General features: G+C 33.2%; 1 protein-coding gene across 1 annotated transcript; it reads right to left on the reverse strand.

Annotated features, from left to right (window-relative positions):
- Positions 1-854: 854 nt before the first annotated feature.
- LOC127705475 (uncharacterized) lies at positions 855-14,775 on the reverse strand. The gene is made up of 6 exons (XM_052209791.1): positions 14,512-14,775; positions 13,535-13,825; positions 6,868-7,173; positions 5,793-5,903; positions 1,984-2,032; positions 855-1,275 (listed from the first exon to the last, which is right to left on the reverse strand). Exons 1-6 carry the CDS (start codon positions 14,720-14,722, stop codon positions 1,077-1,079), a joined length of 1,167 nt encoding a protein of 388 aa, XP_052065751.1. The 5' UTR covers positions 14,723-14,775; the 3' UTR covers positions 855-1,076.
- Positions 14,776-20,145: the final 5,370 nt, after the last annotated feature.

Here is a 20,145-nt window from a genome sequence, read left to right on the forward strand (position 1 = left end):
ATTTTTTTAATTATTCTTAGCCTTTTAAGTTCAAAAATATATGGTTATCTCTAACCTTGTATCTTGATATCTTCATTTCGGACCCCCAAAAACAGTTTTGGTACCCTAGGTCCATAATTGTTGGTCCAATAATTTTGGACCCAACATAACAAATGTAAATCTCGAAAGACACACATTGTCTCTATTACATTTTATCAGCCATCTTTTACAGTTATTGAGTAAATCAGATATCGAGCTAAGGTCAAAATCTCGGTCATGACCTTCACATTTGAACTTGAAGCATTTCCTTGGTCATATACATTGATGATCATTGGTGAAGATCGTAGGTGGCTACAAATTACGGTTTCTGAGTTTTAGTGGCCAACCGACAACGGTTAATTTTCAAAGGGCATAACCCTTCTAAATAGTCGTTCAATCTGTTTGATCCAAATGTAACATAGAACCAAGGGATGGTCCTGAAGAAATTTCACCCTTCGGTTTTTTTCTACCTATTACGGTTACGGTGTTTGAATGATAACAAGGTTTTCGGTGTTAGGGGAGATAAGCACTATGAAGGAAATGTTACGGGGTGGTGCCCTAACCATAAGATAGCTTTTGGTCAACCGATACTTGATACCTAATATCATTTTAACATGTCGCGTACTTTTTTAGGGAAATGTCGTAAATGTTTGGGGGAAATAATAATAATAATAATAATCAGAAGAATTTCCTTATAGTGAAAGGAAAGACCTTAATAAGCAAGTCTAAAAGGGTACAACATCACAAAAAAAAAGTTAAATCATAAACAAATGTTTAATATTTCGGATAGCTAATATCCTTCATCAATAAAATGTCAAATGATTCTTATCTTGACATGTGGTATATATATTTATTTATTCATATTTGAGCAAGGAATAATTACATATATCATACATAGGCAATACCTTCATATAAGATTTATGCTCTAATTGTTACAAGTTCAAACATGTACAAGTAAGCACTAAAGTGGTTAACAATCCAAATAGAATGATTCAGCATATCCAGTCAATAAGTAAAATCATAGCATATATGAAAATAGATAAATAATATAAACATCTTTAATCAGGCTTTACTTCAATGTAATGATGTGAAAATTCATACGAATGCCTATCGTCTCTGCCGTTTTCAAGATCTTCATAAATATCACTGATTTCCATGTAATGGCCTGTTTCGTTGCTCTCTGTTGATTCCTCATATCCAGTATCTGTTTCGTTGTACACATGAACTTGGTTTTCGTCTTCTGGCGCGGCGTAATATCTACATGAAAACAAACTTTCTTTTAGACTCAACTGATAAAGCCTTTGTACCCTTCATGAAGTTTACTATATTAGAAAATAAAACGGAAAAAGTTAGTGTTCAGTACTGAGAATTGACAATTTCCTGTTGTGTTTAGAAAAAACGTTATCAAAAATTACGAAGAAGGAGATATTTTCCTCTGTTTTTTTTGGCAAGAAAACAAATATGCTAAAATGTAGATTTTAGATTTTCAAGTTATGAACATGAACCAACAATATAACTAAACCACAACTGGTAGTGATATGAAAAGAAAGAGAAGTTACCATTGAATAATCACAAATTAAGTAAAACAGACAACATGGGTATGGGTTTTTCTCATTGTTAAAAGCCGTACCGTCGCCTACAATTGCTGACATCCACTTCATTTGAACTTTGATGGAAAAATGTCTCTTTGCTAAGAAGATGTTTGAAATAGTTTACACCGGACGGACGACGACGACGGACGCACAGTAATGACAAAAGCTCACTTTTCCTTTGGAAAGGTGAGCTAAAAGGGGAAATCAAATTCTTTGTATTGAGTTGGTCATTCTTTTCATTTTCCATGATGTTGAGGAACATTTAGACGAAGAACTATAAATAAATATAGACATACCGTATAACCTCTCTTGTTTTATCTTTTTTACATAACTGCTTTATAGCTGAATATTAGTTTGAGCAGACTATACTTACATTGCTCCTCTTCCGGGGTTTTTTAAATAACATTTCATTTCTAAATCGCCTAAAATTGAAAATCAATTTAATCAATTATATAGGAATACAAGGAGGAAGGTATGCATCTGTTTTTGTTTGTTTTTATTGATAGGAAACTATACTGAAATACTTTTTTTTCTTAATTTTGTGATACGGGCTAATTTTTATTGCGGTGTTCTTTACTCTTTGTTTTGAAGTAACACCATTGTGCTAGGTTATATAGATCGTTACGCTCTCACACAAATATGAATACCCTACACATCTTTTAATGCGTGTCCTGAAGTCCGCTGACTGATATTACTCGTTGTTTGTCATTGTTTTATTTCGTTCAATGGTATAGGACCAACCCAAGTCGTTGTCTGTATGTTTTCAAACTTCCTTCTTTTTTTCCCCAATGCCTTTTATAACATATTGTACTGCATAAATTTTACTCGTCGTTGTAGGTCGTACCTTGACATGTAGTTGTTAACTTTTGTCTTTTGATTGGAATGTCTCATCGTTAATCATACAATTTTTTTTAAGTGTTGTCTACAGTAGACTTATTAGTGGCATTCCTTTCCAAACAGTTGGATTTAAACAGGAAATCCCTACTCATAATAATCATCATTTATCTAACCATTGAATAAATGAATAATTGATAATCATGCTGCCAGTTGAATGTGTAAAAGTGGGCGTCAACAACTGGAATCGTATTACCTCTAAACAGAGAAGACAAGTTCAGACGTTTTAAGAAGGGATATAGTTACAATACTGTTGTCAGGTCATTAAAGATGGCATATTTTGGCTTTGATATTGATTCTCTTATAGGGTCTTTGCATCGGAAATAAAGACATTTATTTTCAAACAAGTTGTTGGCATGACACGGGTTATGTTCTTCTCATATATTTTATGATGATATGATAATAAACCCATAACGGGATAGATTGTGCTTGATATTCATATGATGTAGACATAATCTTTCAATCCGTTTGATTGAGGTCTGGAGCTGGAATGTCATTTACTGCTATTAGTCTTTGTTAATTAATGTACCATTATCATTTTACTTAGTTTGGTACCTATTCTGACATCGGACTGGGACTTCTTTTAAACTGAGTTTTACTGTGCGTATTGCTGTGTGTTTGTTTTTATACATTTGCTAGAGGTATATGGGGACGATTGAGATCTTACAAAACATGTTTAACCCCGCCGCATTTTTGCGCCTGTCCCAAGTCAGGAGCCTCTAGCCTTTGTTAGTCTTGTATGCTTTTTAATTTTAGTTCATTTTTATATTTCGGAGTTTAATATGACGTCCATTATCACTGAACTAGTACACTTTTTTGTTTAGGGGCCATTTGAAGCATGCCTCCGGGTGCGGGATTTTCTCGCTGTGTTGAAGACCCATGAATAGCCTTCGGCTGTTTTCTGCTCTTTGGTCGGGTTGGTGTCTCTTTGACACATTCCCCATTTCCATTCTCAATTTCAGTTACATTGAAAGATTAGAAATCGCCTTTTTGCATACAAGAACATGAATACTAAAAATATTCAATGTAAGTTATTACCACACAGATTTTATCATCAGAACATATAATATTTCAGAATTGAGATGTCTCTAGGAGTTATTTTTCAAATAGAATAATATGAAGGAGAAAGAAAGTAAAACAAAAATACCAAACTCAAAGGCAAATTCAATACCGGGAAGTTAATAAATAAAATTGAGAATGGAAATGGGGAAAATGTCAAAGTGACAACAACCCGACCAAAGAGCAGACAACAGCCGAAGGCCGCAAATGGCTCTTCAACGTAGCGAGAAAATCCCGCACCCGGAGGTGGTCCTTAGCTGGCCCATAAATAACATTGTGTACTAGTTCAGTGAAAATAGACGCCACACTAAACTCCAAACATTTAAATGAATTTAAATTAGTCATTTCGGGGCCTTTCATAGCTGACTATGTGGCATGGACGTTGCTCATTGTTGACGGCCGTACGGTGACCTATAGTTGTTAATTTCTGTGTCATTTGGTTTCTTGTGGAGAGTTGTCTCATTGGCAATCATACCACATCTTTTTTGTAAAATTAAAAACATACAAGACTTACAGAGGCTCCTGACTTTGGACAGGCGGAAAAAGGCGGCGGGGTTAAACATGTTTTGTGAGATCTCAACCCTCCCCTATACCTCTAGCCAATGTAGAATAAAGAAACATAGCAATACACACAGTAAAACTCAGTATAAAAGAAGTCCGAGTCCGATGTCAGAATAGGTAACAAAAGAAACTAAGCGATGACAATGATACATAAATTAACAAAGGACTACTAGCAGTTACTGACATGCCAGCTCCAGACCTCAATTAAACTGATTGAAAAATAATGTTTTCATTATATGAAAATCAAGTACAATCCTTCCCGTTAGGGATGTATTATCATACCATCATAAAATATATGAGAACATATTCTTCCCTTAGTTTATTTATTTTATATTTACATTGTATCAGAGGTCAAATTTATTTGTTCAGTGTATGTTCACTGGTGTTAATATGTCCTTTGATTGAGTTAAGCTATTTCAGTTGATATTTTAAAGTGTGTCTTTCTATGTTGTGATGTTACACTATTGTTTCAGAAAAAGGGAGAAGGTTTGGTACCATTAAAACGTTTAAACCCGCTGCATTTGTTTGCACCTGTCCTAAGTCAGGGATCTGATGTTCAGAAGTTGTCGTTTGTTGATGTGGTTCATAAGTGTTTCTCGTTTTTTATATAGATTAGACCGTTGGTTTTCCCGTTTGAATGGTTTTACACTATTCATTTTTTGGGCCCTTTATAGCTTACTGTTCGGTGTGAGCCAAGGCTCCGTGTTGAAGACCGTACTTTGACCTATAATGGTATACTTTTATAAATTTTGACTTGGATGGAGAGTTGTCTCATTGGCACTCATACCACATCTTCTTATATCTAATAACCCGTATCATGCCAACAACTGGTTTTAGAATAGATGTGTTTATTTCCGATGCAAAGACCCTATGAGTGAATCAATATTAATACCAACATATGCAATCCTTAATGACCTAAAAACAGTATCGTAAATATATCCTTTCCGAATAAGTCTGTTTAAAGGTTTAGTTAGCTTTTGAGGTGAATGCCGACATTTTTGTGCTTTGTAAAGTATATTACCATAAAATATTGGATGTGAAATACCTGAAAGTATAAGATGTCTGCATGTTGATTTATATTTACGAATGATGTCGTTGTACCGATGATAAAATTTAGTAAATGTTTTGACTAGCCTGTGATATCGAAAACCCTGGTGTAATAATTTTTCAGTAATACAAAGATTTCGTTCGTTCAAATCAAATACGTTGTTACATACACGAGCGAATCGAACAAGTTGAGGTATATAAACACCATAAGATGTTGACATGGGAACGCTATCAATGGTGACAAAATCAACGCTAACAATCAACGGAACAAGTGGAAAAAAAACTGCTATATTCCTGACTGGGGCAGGTATTTTCAAAAGATGCGGATCTTTGTATTTATTAGAAAGATTTATACATTTTGTACTCTAGTTTTCTGTAAATCAAATCCTTATTCAAAGGCATGTTGCTTATTAAATTTCTTGTGAAAGACTGCAAATTCAAATTATTACTTCATACAACTGTTTTAACCCCTATGACATGTTTTTGAACATAAAACATCATTATCGGCCGGAAATGATATATGAACAATTGTATTTATATTTCCTACTTATTATCAGATTGAATATAAAAAATTTGCCTTTGTTGATTAATCTGTCAATTTTATATTTAGTGATATTTTACCTGTTAAACTGTTTATTTTGATAACAGTTCCAATAGCGCCTACTGTTACTATGAATACGACCATACCAGTTAACACCAGCAAGATAGACGAGAATAAGAAACTTGATTGTTCTGAAATTATTATTTTTTTTCATCAAAATGTAGAAATACTTATCAGAAGCGAATATTGAGCTTTCCCATCTTTCATATAAACACAAATTTACAATAGCGCCGAAGATATGATTTTTCACGACTTATTCACCAAATTATAAGAATAAGAACATGTGGTATAATTGTCAAAGAGACAACTCTCCGCCAGAGACCGAATTACATCGAAGTAAGCAATTATAGGTCACATCTGGTTTCTATTCTTTTCATATTTCTTTTAAACATAAAAGCGGTAAAGAGCAAAAGTTAAGCCGTCAACCCCTTATGTTTCTAATTTCCTTACCCACTGAAAAAAAATGAAAAATCCGAGTATCGCAGCCTAAATTATCAATCAGTACACATTATGCATACGTTAAGCTTGGTCTATGTGACTCTCAGTTTAACTGTCGCGAATATCATATGCGACACTAAGTAAACTCAATTTGCAACAGTTGAACCGACCTATTTTTAAGTAGGTACATGGGTGATGGTTTTTTCCACATCTTACGGTTTCGTGTTGCCCAGTCTTTAGTTTTCTATGTTGTGTTTTGTGAACTGTTGTTAGTATGTTTTTTTTTTCTTTTTTAGCCATTCCGTTAGCTTATTTTTGACTTATGAGTTTGAATGTCCCTTTGGTATCTTTCGCCTCTCTTTTACATGATCAACGTTTTAATAGACATTAACTTACTTAAACAAAAACAAATGTGTGAAAGTACTGATACAGGTTAAGATACATTTACTAGTAAGTGAAATAAGATTCATATAAGTAAATGCATATTGCATTTATGCAATTTTAACCTTAACGTTTCAAATTTTACTCCACCATTTCAACAATTAATATTCCTATTATTAATTTACTTTTATCATTTCATCAAAATCAACATCATTCTCGTTTCTTTTTCGTACAATTGTTGTTATAACCTTTAATAAAATTCTACAATAAGAGTACCTGAAATCAAGTTAAACTTGTATTCTGTTTCACCATATCTGTTGGAGAGCATTACAGTGTATTCCCCTCGAGCTTTATTGTTCAGACTTAAATTTGTACTGAATCCAGACAGTACAACTTCTTTCCCATGTATTTGAGAAACGAGAGTCGTTCTTGTATTGATGATCGTAAATAATGTAGAATTGACTAAAGATGTCTTGTACCTGAACCACCGTGGACTGTTTGGTTCAGCATCAGATAAATAATCCACGGACAACAACGTAATGGATTCATTATAGAGATATGATGCAACTATAAAAGGAGGTTCTGAAAATAAAAAGGTAATTACATATAACCACCTCAACACTGATGGATTTTATTTTTATTATATGTAGATAACCACATATTTTGCATTTGTTTAAAGGTAAATTGTATCATTATATAGGTTTTCGCCAGTTTTGAGACGATTATCCATTAATCAAAATTCACGAAGTTTTGACATTTTTACCTATTATGTCTGTTTGTTTTGTTTGCACATTGTTGTCAATATTATAGAAGTTTATGCGACTGTTGAACAAGTGAGATATTAAGTTAGCTATGAAACCAGGTTTAACCCACCAATTTTACATAAGGAAATGACTTAACCAAGTCAGGAATATGACATGTGTTTTCCATTTATTTGATGTGTTTGGGCTTTTGATTTTGCCCTTCGATAAGAGACTTTCCGTTTTGAATTTTCTTTAGATTTTGTTATTTCTGTTATTTTACTTTTTTCAAACAATAGTCATGCACATGTTTTCATTCAATGTTAAATTTATACATACACATCCGTTTGGAACAGAAATACATAATCTTTAAACATTAAATTGAAGAAATTATTCAGAAACAGAAAAGCTGATAAATAAAAGATATTTGATTTCTTTTAAAATAAAAAAAAAAAGAAAGCTTCTAGTTGGGTATTGTTTTTAACACTTTAACATTTTGAAACTTATTCTTTATATACGTCTAAAACTGTACTCTTTATCTATTCCAAGGCTTAGAACCGAATGCACTCGTTAGATATTGTACATTATTAAAACATCTTTAAAAAATGAAATACAGAACTAGGCAATAGTTTTAGGTCAATTTTCACTGATCATGAATGAAGAATACATAGCAAAATGAGTTAACCATAGCGACACGTCCGTACTCTCTCCATTTTTATTTGATGCAATTCCTCATTTTTTTCATAGGGTTATATATTACAAATGAAACATAGATAAAGTACAGTCAATTCAGATTTGGATATTTGTTGTTGTTTAAAACAAATCTTACCCCTAAAAAATGTTCAGCGTCAAGAACTTCGATAGCTCTTTTGTAGTGAATGACAAATTTATTGAATATTACCCAGATGCAATCTTAGGACTGCGACATTTCTTAATATGTCCTACGACATGTCTAAGTCCTATGTGGGTTTCACAAAGTGGTCCTTTTTATGACATCTCTTAAAGTTGTTCATTTAGTTAGGACTACACGAGAATTGTCTTATGATGGTCGTAGGATAGTTATAAGTTGTGACATCGTTATGATGTTCAAATAAAGGCAGCAGTAGTATATGCTGTTCAAAAGTCATAAATCGATTGAGACAAAACAAATCCGGTGTACAGACTAAAACCTAGGAAAACACATCAACTATAAGAGAAAAACAACGAAACAATAGAACACTGAAGTGCAACAAAAAACAAACGACAATGCAACATACATAGATACGGACTAATAGATAACAACTGTCATATTCCTGACTAAGTACAGGACATTAAAAGAAAAAATGGTGGGTTGAACCTGGTGTTGTGGCTAGCCAAACTTCGCGCTTTATGGCAATGTTAAATATACCACTAAAATGACAACATTACATGACGGGAATAAAGTACAAATAAATGAAAGAACACTCAAGACAGAGAAATGCATATATAAATAATATAATACCACATCTCGACATGTTAACCACAGCCTAAAAACGAATAACTAAAATTTTTAGAACAGTACACAAAGCATCATTATAGAATTACGAACTGTGTGCTTGTCACACGAAAGTATCAAGGCCACAAAACGTAACGTCACAGGCAAATTTCTAAAAATTAGTGATAAATCAAGACAACTTTCTAATTATGATATTTAATGTATTGTATAACAGTTACAAGAATATTAATATAGAATTGTGTTAGTAATTGTGCAACTAACTGCACTATCTAACTATGTCGGCCTTTCTTCCAAATAAAACAAGAATTGTAAACAAATATTGCTGTTATAGTTTAAATGCACCTCAGCCCAGACGACCACAAAATATAGAAAGACATAGAATATTCAGAGATCCTGACAATCCTTTGGATTACTAAGATGATGCAGAAAGAGTAAGAAAATACAGACTGTCACGTCCTACGTACTAGGATTATTGATATTTATTATATACTTAGTAGTAAATACAGATAAATTGTATGTGTAATACAATCATTGGCAAGCATGCTGTATCAGCCACCCGTGATGATATCGATATCAGCACGGTTGCAAAGGCTTTATCACACCTTTAATCTGTATGACGCCACGTCATCGATTGCAGTCACTGTTGCAAAGGCTTTATCAAACCCCTAATCTGTATGACGTCATGTCAAACCTATAATCTGTATGACGTCATTTCAAACCTCCTTATCTGTATGACGTCATGTCACATAAAAAACATCTACGTGAGGTATATGTATATAATAAAGTTTATCATATACTTAGAGTAAATAACTTATAATTTTTACAGTATGATAATAGCATTAAATTTACGTGAATTCCATATTTTTCGAATTGGTGCTTAGCGGGCTGATATGTATAGATTATTACATGGCATTTTTCATATCAGACCCTTTATCGGCCCTAAGTCATGATATCAGCCCAAGAGCCGCAGGCTCGAGGGCTGATATCATGAACGAGGGCCGATAAAGGGTCTGATATGATAAATGACATGTAATTATCTTTTTATCATATACTTCAACAGAAGAAATACAGACAAGAACTATTAATTAAAATTTTGTCTTTCCATGAATTTTTAGATAATAATTTACAGACAACCAATTACAAATGTCTTAACTTTTATTGTTTTTATTGATATTACAAGCATTTTATTTATCTTGTCACAACAATTAACATGTTTTTAGTTTGAAATTTGCTCCTCAACCATTTTGTGAAAAGTCTTAAATCACTTGCGGTTTTCCGCACTGTGTTGTCGTTTTCGAACAAATTACCGGAAATGCACGAAATTGCATGTGATAAACGTCACGGAAATTAACGGAAAGGCATGTGATAACATTCCGGAAGCAGTCAATAAAGGTTCCTTTATCAGCCCGCTTCTTCTGGTATACAGTTACAGCTTCATTTATATTGAAGATTACGAACTGTTGCATGCGCGGAGTATATGATTAAAATTATATAGAACAAAAATTTATCTTTAAATTTGTAGAATACTTGGTGATATTTACATGAAACAAAGACAACAAGTGATTAAAAATATGTACATTGGTATTTATAGAGTTAATTTATGTTGTGGAGAACAGTTGGTGTCAACTGATCTCTATAGGTTTCAATTGTTTGACATGCTACTACAACTTGTGGTAACAAGTTCCATTGGATGATTGTTTGCGGAAAAAATGACCATTTGTAACTGTCTTTAGAGGTGGATATTTGCCGAAATGTTTGGGTATGTGATTTTCTTGTTCTAGTATCTGATGGTATAAGGACTAGTGATGGAATTGCGATGAGTCCATGTATTACTTTATAGAACATGATTAGTCTGGTTTTGAGGCGACGCTCAGTTAGTGAGGGCCATTGTAGTTCGTTTAACATGGATGTAACACTACTGGTGTTGTGGTAGTTGTTACATACATAACGGGCCGCACGCCTCTGTACCATTTCTAGCTTATTTTTATATTCTGATGTGTGCGGATCCCATAAACTACATGCATATTCAAGTTTTGGTCTCACTATGGATTGGTATGCACGAGATTTGATATTGGTGTCTGATACTTTTAAGTTTCTCCTCAGAAAGCCTAGAGATTTATTTGCATTTGATATGATGTTGTCGTAGTGATTGCTCCATTTTAAGTTAGACTGTAAGGTTACGCCGAGATATTTTGCTGATGTTACTGGTTCTAAAATATGGTTATGCAGAATGTAATCGTGTTTGAATGGTTTCTTTTTCTGTGTGATGGTTAAAATTGTGCATTTTCCTGGATGGAAGGCCATGAGCCAATCAGCCTCCCATTTAGCTGCTGCATTAAGATCTGTTTGTAGTTTTATGCAGTCTTGTTGACATGTAATTTCTCTGTATATAATGCTATCATCAGCGAAGAGTCGTAATTTGCTGTGTTCAAGATATTCTGGAAAATCATTAATGTAAATTAAAAAGAGTATAGGCCCAAGGACAGTTCCTTGGGGTACGCCTGATGTAACTGGTGCTGTATTTGATGTTATTCCATCTATAACCACTGTTTGTGTACGGTCTGATAAGAAAGCCTGAATCCATTTTAGAGTGTTATCTTGAATGCCATAGAATTTAAGTTTGTAGAGTAGACGTTTGTGGGGTACTTTATCGAAGGCTTTGGCAAAATCCATAATAATGAGGTCTGTTTGTATATTTTTGCTGTTGTTGTTATGAAGTTCTTGTATAAATTGAATGAGTTGTGATTCACATGATCTCGATTTTCGGAAACCATGTTGGAGATCGTAGAGTATGTTATTTGCCTCCAAATAGTTCATGATGTTACTTGTCACAATATGCTCCATCAATTTACAACAAATACAAGTGAGTGAAATTGGTCTATAGTTTTCAGCCTTGTATCGTTCGCCCTTTTTAAATGCTGGCGCAACAATTGCATGTTTCCAGTCTTTTGGTGTTTTTCCTGATTTCAGAGATTTGGTAAATATGGTGTTAAGGATAGGTGCAATTTGTACTTTTAGTTCTTTTAAAACCCGTCCACTGATATTATCTGGACCACTTGCTTTATGTGGATTTAGTTTATGTAACAATTTTTCGACACCTGGTGTTGCTGAGGAAATTCTTAGGAATCTGGTCAATAAACCTAGTAATCCTTTCATAGCCTTTTAATATTTTTAAATGTTATTGAACAGTAAAATTTTAGTAATATTTTATACAAGTATATGATAAGAAAAATTTATCACATGCTTCCAGCTATTATCACATGCCTTTCCGTAACGTTATCGCATGGCATTCCGGCGTTACTCGGCACATTCCGGAAAATACACCTCAGTGGTACGTTTTCAGTGAAAAACAGAACAAAGTAGGGTACAAAACAATTATTATAGGAAACAGGAAAATATTTTATGTAAAATGCAAAAAAAACAAAAAAATTATAATAAAATAAATAATAAGTTTCCAGCAAAATTTAAAAAGTTACTTTACAAGTGTTGACCTTTCCAAACAGTGTTCATTATGTTTTGTTGAATTTTTTTTTTATCGTCAATATAAAAATATATTATACTGTTGTTTTCCCTTCTGTTCAGGCATATGGAAGAAAGATTTCATATCGGATGTATAACATTTGGACGTCCGGTCAGAATGGGGACGTTAAATCCGATGCCTCGTGTAACGAAAGTGCCACGTTCTTTGCACGTTAAGAACCCTTGCAACAACTCTTTGAGGGGTCCGTAGGTGACCTGTTGCAAGGCTAAATTTCTGTCCCTATCCAATATACCCTCATTTCCAGTGGCAGTCTAAATTTCTCCGACCTTAATCCCTTAATCTATTACAGAACCTACCTATTGTATTTATTGTGAACTTGTTCTCGTCCTGAATATGCATGAAATATTTGCCACTGGACGTTAAGCAACCAACAATCAATCAATCAATATAACATTTGGCGTCCGACGTCCGTAAACTTTTCACTTTTTGAACTTCTACCTGAGAACCACTTAAAAGGATCAATATATAAAACTGTTATTTTTCTCCACTGTTGAAGCATATGATAAAAAGATCATAACATGTAATTTTTCATATCAGATGTTTTATCAGCCCTTGGTCAATATCAGCCCTCGAGCCTTCGGCTCTTGGGCTGATATTGAACCTTGGGCTGATAATACATCTGATATGAAAAATGCCATGTAATAATCTGATAGTATATGATATGTTTTTTTCAATATCACACACCGTATCAACCCTCAACCAATATAATCCTTCGAGCAGAGCTCTCATGATTATATTGTTGTCGCGGGTTGATACAGATGTGATATTGAAAAAGCCATATGATATTCTCTATATACAGAACTTTTGAATTTTATCTCCAAAAACCAACGAGGAAATCTCACGCTTTCCATGTGTCTTTGCAAGTTATCATTGCTTTGAACTGGGACGACATCGTAAGACAGCTTCGATGCGAGGTCTGAGATATGTCGTATGATAGTGATAAGAGGATCATAAGACATGTCTTCAGATATATATTATGCCAGGTCTTAGGATAGCTCCGTACAACTAATCAAAGGCAAATGAGGTTAAAAAAGAGACGTGCCTAGTGTTACAGACCGTATGTTAATACCCCTTGATGTTTTTTTGTCATTGTTAGTCTGCTGTGTTTTTACCGCATACATTTGATAAAACTGCTTTTCGTGCATTTTAAACAATCGTAAAGGTTTATTCTCTTATGCATAACCTTACCTTTGACTTTTACTGAAGTACTTTTCCTTAAATAATCTTTCTTGCGTTTTTTTCGATTCCAAGCTATGCAGGTGTAATCCCCTCTATCGTTGAATGAACACGACGGAATCATGAGCACTGATGTGTTATTGGAAATCACTCCAATTAACTCCCTTACGACTACTTCATTAATTGCGTGCTGCCATGGATCAAATCCGTGTGTATCCAAATCCCCAGATAATGAACAGGACAACTCTATTGACGACGAACTGTTGCATATTGTTTTACCAACTATTTCAATAACAGGAGGATCTAAATGTAACGATATCTATGTACAGCAAATGTTGATCAATAAAAGTGGTTATTACTTATATATGATATTGTTATATTTGGACTACATTAAGCATCTTCTGTTTTATTTATATTTTTGAAAAATGTTTATCAATTTTAAAATGCTTTCGATTCCAAATCTCTTTGTTTAATAATACCGAATGGAAAGACGTGTCCTTATCGTACCAAAACCCCTGCATGAATTTCAAACTGTTTATTTGAACAGCAACAAAAAGATGTCATCTTATACACATTTTAAAAATTTCACCGGATTTGACATTAACTATGGAAGATATACTTAGATTAATAGTAGAGGAACATGCGCACACAGATATATTCCTTTCGTTATAAGATTGGATATATATAAAACAAGAACGGACGTTACGTGTGGATCAGAAACTTCATTCCCTCTTGATCACTTAACCCAAGTCCCAATTCCTACACACAGTTAGTGATGGGTTCGTGTAATTCAAGTTTAAATTGAATGTAAAATATTTTTTGTACTGTTGTGTATTTTCTCGTCTTTTTTTCGATCGTATTGTATGTCCATTTTGTAATCTTGTCTTTGATCCTTGCTATATTTGTATAAAATATTGTATTCATCTTTCAATCAAACATATATATCACCAACTTTCAATCTTAAGATACATAACATGTTACCTACTTACTAGTGACCTGCAAAGCAACAGATGTAGATGTTGTAAAGTTTTCAAACTGAGAACTGCATGTACAAATGTTGTCATCGTTTTTTGCTTCAATATATAAATCTACTGATACGTATACTGTAGATCCATTAAACCGCTCAGATTTTCTTGTTGGCATGTTATGACAATAAAACAACAGTTTTACGTCTAATGTTGACTGTACGATACATGTCATACGCGTATTTCTTCCAGCAATCAATGGTAAACCCCCTTCTGCCGTTATAAAGGGTGCTTCTATATCTGAAATAAAATGTTGTTCATATGAGTCTGAGTTCCTCCAGACAATTGTTAAAAACAAGATCAGAAAGAAGCCAAGTCATTTAATTTCACATTCAGATATATTGATGATATTCTTTCCATTAACAATCCGGACTTTTCTAATTTGGTTCCATTTATATACCTCCAGACCCAAAATTTAAAGAAACAACAGACACGGCTTCCTCCGCTTCATTTTTAGACATACACGGCCATCTCAGTACCAGAATCTATGACAAACGAGACGATTTTAATTCTGAAATTACCAATTTCCTCCATCTTAGTAGCAATATACGATCTTCACCTGCATATGGGATATACATTTCCCAACTTATTCGGTATTCAAGAGCTTGCAGCTGCTACTCAGACTTTTTAAAACGTCACCAGTTTCTCAGCAGAAAGTTGATGAACCAGGGGAATGTCAAAGAACGTCTGGTTCTTTTTCTAAAAAAGCTCATCGAAAGGTATCAATTGGTATACCTTGTTGATAAATATTCCTTATCAACTTCACAAATAATACATGATGGGCTTGCAGTATAGATGATGGGTACTGACGCTGTCATCTTGATAACGTGTACTAGTATTCTTTAATGTGTCTTTTTGAGATATCTACTTGATGTGGCTCGGTACTTGTTCATCCCGTTATTGTGCTATGGTAAATTGCTATTCTTGTCTTTCATTTTTGCTTATGTGCTTTGTCTAAATGCTTTTTTGTGTTTCTTTGTTACATATTTGTTTGTTTTATAATGATTCAGATTATAACACAATATTGACTGTTGTACCACTCTTGATATTTTTACCTATTATGTCTGTTTGTTTTGTTCGCACATAATATTGTTGTCAATATAATAGAATTTTATGCAACGGTTGTAAAAGTGAGAGGTTTGGCTAGGTATAAAACCAGGTTTAATCCACTATTTTCTACATAAGAACATGCCTGTTCCAAGTCAGGAATAGGACAGTTGTTTTCCGTAATATTCGTTTGATGTGTTTGAGCGATAAGGGACTTTCCATTTTTTATTTTCCTCGGAGTTTAGTATTTTTGTGATTTTAGTTTTTTCTTATGAAAAGTGTATTGTTATATTTTAAATTAGTCTATCGGTGAATCAAGGTCGGACACATATTAATTATGGGTGATGCTTTGGTGTTTATTTAAAATTGAATAGCGTTGATATCAATAACATAAATAAAACATGGCGACAGTAATAAAGGCTTGAATCGTAAAAATAGCAAGAAAGAAAACAAAATGAGATGATAATATAAACGAATTCTAGGAACTTTGATACCTTCAATAAAATCTAGTTGTACGAATCTCATTATAATTTTCAAATCAAATTGAATTTATTCCTCCCTCCCCTCCCCCCCCCCCAAAAAAAAAACCGTTGTACTTTCACACTATAAACCATTTTCAGTTAAATATGTAGTATGTTGGTTGTTCTTAAAATATATATAAGAAGATGTGGTATGAGTGCCAATATGATACAACTCTTCATCCAACAATTTGTAAAAGTAAACCATTATAGGTCTAAGTACGGTCTTAAAAGTTCTTTTAAAAGTGAAACGACTTGTATTGGGTCAGCCATTTATCCCATCATATGTGTATGTCCATGTCATAAGTCAGTGGTGGGAAGTAATATTTAGTTATTTATAAAAGTTTTTCTTCTGTGTAGAGTTTGGTGTTGTTGACAGTTCTTATTGTTGTCATTGTTAAGATTTGACACTTATTGTACACTCTAGATGTCTTTTTTTGTGTCGGTTGCGATTTTCATGACGTATGCTCTATTTTCCTTCGTTCATTTGTAATATTGCTTCAAATTTTCGATTAGTTTTTCTTCAAATTCGTAGATAAGATGCAAGTTTGAACACTAATATATGCACGAATCCCTTTTCAAAGTGCTTTTTCTTTTGTATAATGAAAAGTATTTCTTTAAAATATTTGGAAGCGTACACTTGTTTTAGGGTAATATTACATGTTCCGTATGTCGTAATTACAATCACCTTCCCCTTTCACGAATATGACCTACCGAGACTATTTACCTGGTTTGTAATGACGTGAGCAACACGACGGGTGCCACATGTGGAGCAGGATCTGCTTACCCTTCCGGAGCACCTGAGATCAGGAGGGGATTCAGGATTTTTTAAAATGGGGGCGTAGAATAGAATTTTCCAGCGAGCGTAGCGAGTCGATAATTTTTTTTGGACCTTTTTTGGCCAAAAAAACATAAGTATAAAAGCTATAAGTGTAAAATGCACTAATTTAATAGTTGCTAACGTAGGGCATGCATATTTTATAGTTAAAGTGTAAGGGTTGGACATTTTTTATGCCGTATTCTCTCTCTCTTTTTTTTTTACAAATAAATATTCTGTATTCAGATTGCTTGTTTCAATTTTACTTCATTGTCCAAGCTTCTATAAAGTATCCCTGTGAAATACTTTCTGGGTATCCCGGAAAATACACAGAGTATAATAAAATATAAACATTTTTTTTTCTTCAATTATATCAATCTTTTTAAATTTATGAAAAATACATTTTGAGATACTGTTTTGTTCTCATTCATAACCTTCGTAGTTCCTTTATAAACATACTAGTATACACATCTAAAAATTTAAGTTTTTGCTCGGAGACATAGTATGACTTGTATATACAAAAACCTAAAATTGTCAAAAAATAGTTTAAACCGTAATACCCCTGATCTGATATTTTGTATCCACATACTATATGTTTTGCTAATATCTTGTTTTGAAAATTAATATTTGCTAGAAGATAATGTACTTTCTCCCAAAAAGATAATGTACTTTCTCCCAAAAATCTTTCAAAAATGAACATGTAATAAAGAAATGCAAATAATCTTCTTCTTTTGTTTTACAAAAATTGCATTTATCGTTTTCAGATATTTTCCATTTTAATAGTAACTGCTTTGTAGGAATAATATACTGAAGCAGTTTCCATCTGAAAATTTTCAACTTGTTTTCCATTAAAATTTTAAATATAAAATCATATACAAATGACATATTTGGTACGTATTCTAATTTTAAATATCTTGTCCAAATGTTGATACCGATTGGCTTTGTATATTTTTTATCTACTAATCTTTATAGAGTTTTTTATTGTTGACATCTGTTGATTCAATTTGATTATTTTGCCATCTTAATTTAACCTTACATATATTCATTATACTCTTTACGGAGTTTTCTTTTTTTTAAACTTGCATCCATTCTTTTGGGATGCAAGATTTTAACATTTTAAACTCTGCAATCCAGTTTGATTTATTAATTAACATCTTTAAAATAAAACTTTCGGATCAATTTCCTTCACGATTCAATATGTCGTTAATGTACACCAATCCACTTTTACCCAGTTCGGGAAAAAAAGCATTTGTTGCAATATTTAATATATTTATTTCCCCAAATAATCTGTTTTATAATATCCGAAAAGTGATCAGAAAATGTTGCTAAACCTCCTCCTGTTTTAGCCCAACTTGAAATTACTTGTAAATAAAAATCGGGTATTTTTCCAAGTTCATTTATTGATTTTATATTATCTAAATTCATGTTAAAGACAAGAAAGTTTTTACCAAGATTGTTAAAATATTTGGTAGGAATAATCTTCCAGTTCGGCAATTTAGAGACCCATGAGGCTTTCAGTGCTGTAAAATAACTGTCAAAATCAATCATTCTTAACCCCCCTTTTTGGTATTCGCCAATAAGTGTGTTTCTTTTTACTTTGTCATTTTTTCCTTCCAAAATATATTTGAACCAACAATTTTCAATTTCTTTTAGGTAAATATCTGGAACTTTGCACGAAGTAGCCAAAAATGTAAATTTTGGTAATATTAAATTTTTTTGGACCTTTTTTTGGCTAAAAAACATAAAAATAAAAGCTATAAGTGTAAAATGCACTATTGTAACGGTTCCTGACGTAGGGCACGTATATGTTATAGTTAAAGTGTACGGGTTGGACATTTTTGATGCCGTATTCTCTCCATTAATTGTCTATTATAAAATGATTGGATGGACCCAAAACTATGTACCGATATATTTGATGTCGGATTTGTCAGTAAAAAATGGACATGGAAAAATTCTCCTTAGCCAAGTCAGTAGCCAAGTCAGTCACTGAAACTGAGGTCACAACTAGCGACTGAAGAATGCATTGCAAATTTGTGATTCGCATCCCTGATGTAACTGATCATATATACTAATACTAATATAATTGATGTTTTACTTTATGTAGTTATCAATAAAAAATGAACCCACAAACAAATTTATTGAGAATTTTCTAGTGATGACTTCTGTACAAATCTTTCGTCAAAGCCATATGGTTCATCAGAAGCATCTTTCTCTGATTTCGTCAAGAAAAATCGTCACTGGTTCTGTCATAGTCAAGTTCAATGTTTGTATGGACATACAAAAGTAATAGGACATATTTAAGCGTTAATAAAATTGCGCCCGTTTTTTTATACATTTAATGCTAAATAATTTTGTTGGAAATGTTTTTTATTCTAATAGCAAAAAAGTGGGCAAGATTATTGTTTTCAACCCAGGTACGGCAAGAATGTTTTTAAGGCAAAAATCAGAGCCAGCATTTTTTTCTCTCTACAATATTTTAAACCGCCTCCTCGAAAATCAAATGGTCCGTACCTTAGACTGTTAATCTATCTAGAGATTATTGACTGGGGATCATTATTCAGCGAATGTTATTAATGGACTGGGGCGTGTGGGCATAAACATGTTTTCGTAGGTAAATATTATAGCTGTGGAAATTTTTTTTATCATGTGAGTGTAATAGAGTATTTCTTTCTATTGGTGGAATTGTGAAATAGGAGTCAATACATCCTTGTTCCATCCTTTGTCGATTTGAAGGCGTCATGCTTGTCATCTTCAGCCTTAGCAATGTGGTCCTGTAATTTGAATTTCAAAATGACTGAGTGACTATTTTCGACGTACTGGTCAACCCAACGGTAGCGAATCACGTTGACTTTGACATAATCAATTATATATAACACGTAAATACGAGCGAATAATATCTTTCAAGTAACGAATTTTTCGCAAAAAATATACGGGAAATTGCAAAGTCAACGAAATCTAGTCTGATTAATCATTTTGCAGTCTTACTAAAAAAAAAGTGCAAGTAAAGGGGGCGTACGCCCCCCTCTGGACCCGCCACTGGAGATCACCCCCAGTTTATGGTGGGGTTCGTGTTGCTTAGTCTTAAGTTTTCTATTTTGTGTATTGTGTTCTATTATTTGTCTGTTTGTCTTTTTCTTTTTTAAGCCATGGCGTTGTCAGTTTATTTTGATCTATGAGTTTGACTGTCCCTCTGGTTTCGTTCGCCCCTCTTTTACA

Source organism: Mytilus californianus, unplaced genomic scaffold (genome assembly GCF_021869535.1).
Source record: "Mytilus californianus isolate M0D057914Y unplaced genomic scaffold, xbMytCali1.0.p SCAF_6, whole genome shotgun sequence".
Classification (NCBI taxonomy): Eukaryota; Metazoa; Mollusca; class Bivalvia; order Mytilida; family Mytilidae; genus Mytilus; species Mytilus californianus.